This window comes from Psammomys obesus, unplaced genomic scaffold, assembly GCF_907164565.1.
Source record: "Psammomys obesus unplaced genomic scaffold, mPsaObe1.curated_primary_1811, whole genome shotgun sequence".
Taxonomy (NCBI): domain Eukaryota; kingdom Metazoa; phylum Chordata; class Mammalia; order Rodentia; family Muridae; genus Psammomys; species Psammomys obesus.
The window spans coordinates 13122492-13132645 of NW_026591872.1; the positions used below are offsets into that span (position 1 = coordinate 13122492).

At 44.0% G+C, this 10154-nt stretch overlaps 1 protein-coding gene across 1 annotated transcript; it reads right to left on the reverse strand.

Moving 5' to 3' along the window:
• Positions 1 to 1909: 1909 nt before the first annotated feature.
• LOC129680493 (R-spondin-1-like) lies at positions 1910 to 2587 on the reverse strand. Its single transcript, XM_055612143.1, has 2 exons — positions 2212 to 2587; positions 1910 to 2025 (listed from the first exon to the last, which is right to left on the reverse strand). The coding sequence occupies exons 1-2, from the start codon at positions 2585 to 2587 to the stop codon at positions 1910 to 1912; spliced, it is 492 nt and encodes a 163-aa protein (XP_055468118.1).
• Between the last annotated feature and the right edge of the window lie 7567 nt (positions 2588 to 10154).

Here is a 10154-nt window from a genome sequence, read left to right on the forward strand (position 1 = left end):
AGATTCAGGAGGACAGTCAGTGAATACTGAAGCCTCAATTTTACTTTTCTGAGCCTGTTTCTACACTACCCAGAGCATGAGAAATCAATCCAAAATCATTCTCAAAACACAATGTTAACATAACACAGGAAAAGGATGTCTGTGAATGTCCTGAAGCTGACCACCACAGTCCAGTACATAGTCCCTTTTCCCAATCATCAGAATTTGTTTGAGGGTATTCCTCAGTACCCCCTATTTGATTACCTGACCAACCCAACATATATCTGTCACTTCCTGCTATATTATGTTCTAACGGCTTATTTCTTAAACATCTCATCCATAACAAAGTCTTATTACTGTACTGTGTCTCTGGTGCACAAGGCAAGAACTTTTGTGGGGAAATTTTTCCTTCAACCAGATTTCTTTTAGGCAGTAATAGCTCAACATTGGTACACATTCCTCCCCATCCAACAAGACCATGGTTGTATACCCCAGTACAACCAACTGGAGACACACCTTTAGCAAAACAGATAGGTGTCCCTTTTCCAGAACCTGAATAGTTAAACCCTGATGACTGACGGATATCCAATCTCTCGGAAGCAGGCGGTGCAAAGCAAATGTGTATCATTTGCAAAAACCACGATTTCTCCTCCTTCCCAAATTGTAGGATGAAGGAGTGGAGGATCCAACACATATGGCCAATACAATTCTCCATTAGTTGACATCATCTGGAGTATTATCCCCATTGTCCACAGCATCAGCCATCTTGGTCTCGGTTCCCGTGAACCGCACCACTCTTTTTGGTAATCATTGGGCCTTTTTAGCATTTTAAGTAAAACACAAACATGCCCTCACCCCTATAGAAGCACTGGGTCAGGGTCATGCCACTACCCTAAAGGCTTGAGAAAATGGTTCTAAGTTCTTCGCTAGACTGCCCAAGGTTATTATTTTAAAATACCTGATAAACTTTAAAATGTTTCATAGCTTTATATATGCAAATGTTTTTAAAAACCTGTATTTTTCAATATCAAAATAAAATACCTTTTAAAGAGTGAAGTCATAGAGCATAACCATAGCTTTTAGAAGTCAAAATAAAATTTTATATTACCTCTGGAGACTTGTTTCTTTAGTTAGCTCATGCCATTTGTTATTAGAATGGCTCCAACCCTAGGTTTTAAGTTTAAGTTAACTTTGTTACAGATATTAAACATACCCAATAACCAATAATCTATAACCAAGACATATAGAACATAGTAAACATTCAAAACAGACAGACAAAATTCTCTCTCTCTCTCTCTCTCTCTCTCCCCCTCTAATTTGAAATAAACCTTTAAACAATTTCCAAGTCAGGTCAGCCCTGACATGTACCATGGATGTGTAATGACTCTCATCTCCAACAATCAAGTCACCCAGCTGAGAATGCCACCCAGGACAGGGGAAAGCAGTCTCCTCATAGGCAGCTGCCCCAGCTTTGGCTCTAATCTGGCATCCATCTGGCAGATGCTGTCCCGAAGTTCCTCCAGAAGGTTTCACTCCTTGAAGTTTAGGTTCAGATGCTGGGAACGGTTCTCTCTTCCAAGAGCATCATAAACTGAGTATCCAGCTGGAGCACAGAATGGGAGTCTCTTCAGTGACCTCAAGAGTGTGCACATGTGCGCACATGCATGTATGTGTGTGTGTGGGGGGTGGTGGTCGTTTTCGGATGGCCTTTTGTGTGCATGAATGTGCAGGGATGGATGGATGGATAGGTGGATAGATGGATGGGTAGGTGGGTGGAGTATGTGTGGACTTGTCGTTCCAGCTGCTCCAGTACTGGAAAGTTCTTGTTATGCAGTACAGCACTGGGCTCTTCCACACAGATCTGGAGATGGGCCGCTGTGCAGGGTCCTACTGATGTGAGTGGTTCTGTTGTCTCTGGCTGTGGCTGCTGCTACCCTTTGTGTCTCCGAGAGTTGGAGCCTGGTTCCTTGCTGTTCTTCCTAGCTGGATGCCTCTTGACTTTCTCTCTCCAGCCTTGGCCCCCCTTCCTTCTCTTCTTGCCCCTTCATGCCCTGAGGGCATGGCATCCTACGCACTGTACACTTTCGGGTCTCCTTTGTGTCGGAACAGGTGGTCTGGTCTTCCCCAGGAGCATGGAGCACCCTGCATGTCCACTCTTCTGATCCCTTCCAGAAACTGCACAGCTTCCTCTTCTTGGAGCAGGGCCCCCACAGGGACCACTCACTTATTTCACATTGCACTCCACAGTGCTGTTGGCTGCCACGTAGCCCTGGGGACAGGCTGGATAGCAGCGGTCCTTGTTCAAGTACAAGCCCCCTTGACACTTGGTGCAGAAGTTGTGGCTAAAGCAGGCCTCACAGTGCTCCATCTTGCGTTTGATACATTTGTTCATGTCAGGGCTTCCGGCATCAAAGTATCCAGGCAGGCAGGACCACAAGCAGACGCCCACCTGGCGGATGTCATTCCTCTCCAGCAGAATGAACCACTTGGGTAAGCACTTGAGGCAACCTTTGACTTCTGAACAGAGCTTGCAGCCCTTGTCAAAAGCTTGGCTCCCCTCAGCACTGATCTGCCTCTGCCTCTTGCCCTTGGTCCCCTTGTTGCTCATAGTGAGGTGTGTCCAGCTCAGAGCCACAGCCACCACACACAGCCCAAGCCAAATAGTCACAGGCCAGCTCTGGGCCCCAGACAGGAGGGGTGGTCTCTTGCTAAAGACTCTGAGGCTGAGTCAGTGGCAGGAAGCCCAGGCCCGGATGCAGCCCAAATCCACCATACCCTCAGCTGAGACCTGAGGGGGTTGTGGAGCTGGGTTCTGAATCTGCCCAAAGGCGGGGGGTCCTGTCCTGTTTGAAGCCACCTCAGAGGGTCACATGGGAGGTCTTTTCAACCCCAAGATAGACCTGGAGCAGTGACCATGGCAGGGCAGCTAGGAGGGGATGAGGGCATGGTTACTGGGTCCCACACTGTGATAGGCCCCACGCTCTGCCCTCTTGGCTGCCAGCATCCTGCCGGGTGCATTGGTACTGGGGTGGCCCTCGGGGTCCTCCGCAGTCTGCTGCCTAGGTTCTGTTACCTACACCAGCTATTTTTTTCTCACGTATATTATACTCTGACCTCAGTTTCCCCTCTGTCCCTCCATCTCCTACCTCTTCCATCTACCCACCACAACCACTCCTCAGTTTCCCTTCAGAAAAAGCAGGCCTCTCAGGAATACCAATCAAACATGGCATATCAAGTCGTAATAAGAGGCCTCCCCTCATATTAAAGCTGGATGAGGCAACCTAGTGGGAGAAGAGTCCCCAAAGCAAGAGCATCAGAAATAGCCTCCACATTGGCCTCAGTTACATCATGGTCATAGCTAACCAATAGCAAAGAATGTAACTTTTCAGATTTATTGAGCTGGCATCATGCTAATTTGTTTATATTGGAACCCTATGTACACAGGCAAGTAGTACACTAATGAACTGGGGGTAGCTACCATAGGGTCTGACACTAGATCAAAGTTTAACTATTGATATCATGACAGAAATCTCTAGCTACAATTGCCACACACACATACACACACACACACACACACACACACACACACACACACACACAATGCCCAAGTCTGGACTGTAAGAAATCATATTCCAACTCAGAGTTCTAGTGGCTCCTTTTTTGCTATGCAACTTACCACTCTGGATTTGCCTTCCTAATAAGTCTCTTCTGCATAGTCCTTTTAAGTTTAAACTGCAACTTTAGACCCCATGGTTATCTCTGAAAAAAAATTCTCACTTCCGTTTCTGAATTGAACAGTATTGAAGTCTTGTTCCTTTCTGCTGTTTTAAACTTCTTCCTCAGCTGAGTATGGTGGTGCATGCCTTTGATCCCAGCACTCTGGAGGCAGAGGCAGGTTGATGTCTGTGAGTTAGAGGCCAGCCAGGGCTACACACAGAGAAACCTTGTTTCAAAAACAACAAACAAGAAAACAAGACAAAATAAAACAAATAAACTTCTTCCTCAGGCAAATACAGAACTGGTGTCAGAATGGTAGCTGCTTCTACTCTGCAAAATGAGGAAGACTGTTTTTGATCTGTTTTCCTTCCTGCTGTGCCCCAAGTCATTTTGGAAAGTCCTGTAGACATGAGGAATTAAGTGAATGATGCATTTGGAAACTTAAAGAACACTTTGCCTTGTGAGAATGAAAACACTGGGCATACATCCCAAGGACACTCACTCCTCCTTTCTGAGATGTAAGCACCTTTCTAAGCCTCTTCAAGCTCAGCCTCCCTGGGTCTGAGCTTCCCAGAGGAGAGAACAGCAGCATGATAATCATCTCCAACATGGACAACATGCCTCTGCAACTATGTCTTCTGGTCCACTTTTGGGAAACTTCAGGAGGAAGAGAGAAACTCTGAGAGAAGGGAGGTTCTTCTATGCATAGTAGAGCTCTGCCCCTTCAGGGAGCCTTTAAAGGCACCTGCGTACTGGCTACGCACCTTCCCACTTCCTTCCAGCAGGTGGCAGAAGCAAACTGGGGAGTAAAGGGTAAACTTGGAGCTTTTCTTTCCATGTTTGGAGGCATTTGGGAGCTGGTAATAAAACCCCCTTCACTTAGGCGTGCGCAGGTGGGAGGGAGGGGGCAGCATGTCTCCTAGAGAGGTAGCATGCCACCTCTCTTTTCCTTTTCACTTATCCAACGGCCCATGCTGGGCAAACGCATCTGCCAGGCCAGTTTCTCTAGGCTGGGGAGCTTCTTCACTCAATTGGTTGGCTGTTGAAAGAGGAGCAAAAATTCCCAGTGCTAGGTGTGGGGCATTGGTGGGAGTGTGTGCGTTAGAGGTAGAGAAGAGTTGCTTTGATCCTGTGCCTCTCTGTTGCTCCGGAGATGGGGCGAACACACACACATGCACACACACATGCATGCGGCTCAAATCTGCTCCTGTCCTTCTAGGATCTCAGAAGAACAGGCCACTTAGGACTCCCAAGATAGTCAGGGTCTAAGTCAGACCAGTCCTGGCAGGGTAGCAAAAGGGGAGGAGGCTAAATGGGGAAGGAGGACTATTGGTAAGAAAGCATTCATTAGTTATCTCCCTCCCTCTGTCACCCTCCTGGCCCTCTCTTCTCTTCCCTTCCTCACTTTGTGAAAGAAGCTTCTCACACTTTACATTGCACTCTGGATATGATGCTCTTGAGTGTCAGTGGCCAAATCTACTCTGTCAAGAGCAAATTATCTATAACTATGAAACTGTTCAGTTTCATTCTTACCTTGTGAGTAGGTCATTGCAAAGCTCCCCTTGCCACTCACCATGCCCTTAAGCACAAACTAAAGTGGCCACCCCTGCCACAGGGTAGGGGCCACCAGGTGCTGTGAAAGGAACGCTTGTGAGAAAGGAAAAGTGTTGTGGGATCGCTTGGTTTCTGGCAGCACAGATGAGCCGAGAGCCTCTTTCACCAGCCTGGGCACTGAGCTGTCCTACCTCCTGCCTGAACCATTTTGAGGAAGAACAGAAAGCACTACAGGTGGCTCTGGAGCCCATGATGGTCTGCCGATTCCATAAGGCCCCGAAGGGAATCTTTATTCACCCCTGTGGGTTTTGGTCATTTCTCACTGAGCCATTTCCTTCCCTCTTAGGCTGTGCTAGAACTGACTCAGTTGCAGCATTTGGCAGCCATAGGAACCAGTAAGTTGCCAAGCCTCCCACTGGACTTGGAGCAGTGTGAACTTTCTGAGGCACTTTGGGTTTCTGTTGAGGATCACAGAGAAGAAAGAACAACAACAAGAACAAAAAAATCCCCACCCACACACCCTCCCATCCACCAAGCAACCAACCAAATAAACAGGAAAAGAGAGAATTGACATGATAGTGCAAAATACATTTGCTTTGAGAAGGTGGTAATCCATAGTCGCTCAGATTGGACATCTGGACATCATGCATAGATTTGCAGATTTCAAACTCTAATGCTGAATCAGTCATTTGGTTTTTCCATTTGAAAAGAAAGCTGTGCAATCACAAGTTACCCTCTACTCCAGATATAGATTAGGGATTTATGGATATGGAATTTTATATTAAAAACATTGTTTTTCATTATTTCTTTCCCCATTCTTCTCCCCAAAGTCCCGTTGATACAGTTTATGATAATTAAAAGGCATCAGTTAAAGGAAAGCTAGTCCCATACTGTTTCTAGCTCTTTAAGCTGTGTACTTTTCTTTTAAGACACTTGCAATTTATGTTTTTTTTTTTCTTGTAGGAAATCATTTAACGATTTAAAAATATCAGCCAAGGGTCAGTGAGATGGCTCAGTGTATAAAAGTGCTTGCAATAAAGCCACATGTTTTTAATCCCAGCACAATTCGACACACAGGCAGGCAGGTAGTTGTGAGTCTGAGACCAGCCTTTTCTACAAAGTGAGTCCAGGACAGCCAAGGCTAAACAGAGAAGCTATGTTTCAAAAATAAAAATAAAAATAAATATTTTTTAGTTGGAATGATTGCTTTATCAACGTCTTCTTGGACATCAGGCTTGAGCACGCCCCTAACATTTTCATTAACTCTGTTCTCTAAACAGCAAACACATAAAAGTATGTAGAATACAACTTAGTTAGTGTGTAGTGGGAATTTCCTCAATACTCATGTACCTTTCAGCTTCTGGGGGCCGTTAGCATCTCTTGATTGTGCCCCCCTTATTGTGTACTTTACCACTGTCTTTATATGTGTCTGTAACATCTGCCCTTACCTTTTGTTATTGTTTTGAGACATGGCCTCACTATGCAGCCCTGGCTGACCTGGACCTAGCTTTATAGGCTGGTCTTCTCATTTTCTGGTCTTACTTTTGTTTTGAGACAGGGTTGTTGAAAAGATAAACTATAATTTGGGGGCAGGGAGGCTTTTCTAATCACCCGCTCTAGTTCCCAAATAATAAGACAGAGCCTGTTAGATTTACTCAACAAGCTTTAAGGCCTAGAACCGGGCAACTATTGCTACATTCTAATCCTCTATGCTAGTCTGGCTACTTTTCTTTTCTTTTGACATTTTTTATTATGTTTTTAATATTAGTTACAGTTTGTTAACTTTGTATCCCGCTCCCTCTTTCCCTCCCAATCCCTCCCTCCCTCCCTCATCTCCTCCCTCCCTCCCTCATCTCCTCCCTCCCTCCCTCATCTCCTCCCTCCCTCCTTCATCTCCTCCCTCCCTCCCTCATCTCCTCCCTGCCCATTTCCAAGTCCACTGATAGGGGAAGACCTCCTCCCCTTTCATCTGATCCTGGTTTATCAGGTATCTTCTGGACTGGCTGCAAAGTCCTCCTATGTGGCCTAGCAGGGCTGCTCCTCCCTCGAGTGTGTGTTTGTCAAAGAGCCAGCCATTGATTTCATGTCAGAAATAGTCCCTGTTCTCCTTATTAGGTACCCACTTGGATACTGAGCTACCTTGGGCTACATCTGAGCAGGGGCTTTAGGTTGTATCCATACATGGTCCTTGGTTGGAGAAACAGTCTCATAAAAGACCCCTGTGTCCAGATATATTTGGTCCTTGTGGAGCTCCTGTCCTCTCCACGTCATACTAACTCCCCCTTTCTTCATATGGTTCCCTGCAGTCTGCTGAAGGTTTGGTTATGAGTCTTAGTATCTGCTTTGATACACTGCTGGGTAGAGTCTTTCAGGGGCCCTCTGTGGTAGGCTCCTGTCCTGTTACTTGTTTTCCTCTATGTCCAATGCCCATCCCATTTGTCTTTCTAGGTGAGGATTGATCATCTTACCCCAGGTTCTCTTTCTTGTTTATCTTCTTTAGGTGTATAGATTTCAGTATGTTTATCTTATCTTATAGGTCTATATAAGTGAGTACATACCATGTGTGTCTTTCTCCTTCTGGGATACCTCACTCAGGATGATCTTTGCCAGATCCCACCATTTGCCTGCAAATGTCATGATTTCCTCATTTTAATTCTGACTACTTTTCAGCCACACGTTCTGAATTACTTGCCACATTGGTCCTACCTGGGCTGCTTCTGCTCTATTAGGTCAGTCTTCATGGCCACATCCTTTCTCCACCTCTTCTTTTTTCTTCTTTCTCCCTCATGGTCCCTACCTGAGACCACTTGACTGGTAACAGAAGTCTGGCCTATTCTCTGTCACTCAGCTATAGGCTCTCCAGATTTTTTATTAACCAATCCGAGATAATTGGGAAGCACTATTTACACAACACTGATCAATGATCATGACAAGGCCCAATTCTGGACTACAACCAGATTTCAGGGAACAGAAATCAGCATCAGACCAACCCCCATCATGTTTTTCTATGTAGCCCTGGCTGGCTTGAATTTATAGAGATCCACCCGCTTCTGCCTCCTAAGTGCTGGGATTAAAAGTATGTGCCACTACTGCCTGGGGCCTGGCCTTACTTTCTTATTTATTCATCCATTTATTTATTTATCTATCTATTTATTTATTTATTGGTTTTCTTTTGTTTTTTTTTTTTGTTTGTTTGTTTCTTTGAGACAGGGTTTCTCTGTGTAGCCTTGGCTATCCTGGACTCACTTTGTACTGTAGGCTGGCCTCAAACTCACAGAGATCTGCCTTCCTGCCTCTGCCTCACAGAGTACTGAGAATATAGGTGTGTGTTACCTCTCCAGGCCTGGCCTTACTTTTAATGAATAAAATTTAATTATATATGTTGGTATGACACAAGATGGACAACTTGTTTTACAGAACTGGATGTTTACTATTTGTAAGAATTTCATTTGACTTCATTTTTACTGCCTCTGTATAAAAAATGTTAATATTTAATAAAAATTATTTCATTCTAATATGAAAACTATAGGCAAAAAATTTATTACTCAAACAAAATGGCAGAATCTTCATGTAATTTACTAATCTTCTAGGTGAAAACATAACCAGTTTTTTCAAGTAGTCTTTGTGTTTGTTTGTTTGAGACAATGTTTCTCTATGCACCCTTGGTTGTTCTTAAACTGGGATATGTAGACCAGCTTGACCTCAGACTCAGAGATCTGCCTGATTCTGCCTTCCAAGTGCTGGTTTTTCAAGTAGTTTAAGAAACAGTATGTTTCTTGATATTTTGGCTCATCATTTTTTTTGGCAACTACTGGAAATATTAATGAAATAAATGATACAAATAAGTAGTAATTTAGGTTGATTTTCAAATTTAACCTGTTAGATTGTCCTGTATTCAGGTTATTAGGATCTAAAATTAGACAAATTCTTATTCCTACAGAAATGCTTTCATTAGTCACTTTTTTATATTTGGTTAATCTGCTTCGTTTTTAAATATTTGTTCCATTTATGTTTTATTTTTTCAAATCTTTAAAAATCCGTAATTTTAAGAAATATTTCAGAAGACCAATGAAAAACAAAACCACAAAGAGTGTGTGCAAATCAAGTTAAGATTGATTTTTAAAGTGTTAAGCAAAATCTCTGAAATTTGGGACTAGGGAGTTGCCTCATCATTATGGTACAGAAATGACAGAACTGGCTGTAGGTAATTCGGGACACAGCAGAGAGACTGGGGATTGAGAAATTACAGGTTAAAGGAAAGAGAAAGAAAACTTAGGGTAGTTTCAAAGGGCTATCAGTCAGTACTGAAAGCACCAAGTTTATTCCACAGCTCCTTTTCAAAGACGAATCGTAATGGTTTACATCATTACAAGGATGGGGTTCATGAAACAGTCAAACACTTTTTCAAAGACCACATTCCTGTATGGCAGGCATGGTCCAAGGTCTCACAGACAAGTTAAAGAAACTTGGCAAAACTTACTGTTTATTCTCTTTCAAGGAAAAGGCCAGGGCAAAAACATGTTTTTCACTGAATACTCTATAACAGAGCAGCTTGCCAAGCAAGCAGCTGTCCACAGCTTGAGAAAGAACTTTGGCTTCCCACACACAAATAGGAGAACTTGAGTTCATATACCTTGTATTCAGTTAAAAGCTGGGTAGTGTTGCACCTATAACCTCAGATTTTAATAGGGGTGTGTGTGGTGGTAGGCAGATTCTTGGACCTCAGTGGCCAGCCAGCCTAAACAACGGGTGAGCTCCACGTTCAATGAGATACCCCATCTCAAAACAAAACAAAACCAAAAAACGTTGGAGATACTCATCAGCTTCTGGTCTTCATATGCACAGCTACACATTCCTACACACACACACACACACACACACACACACACACACACACACACACA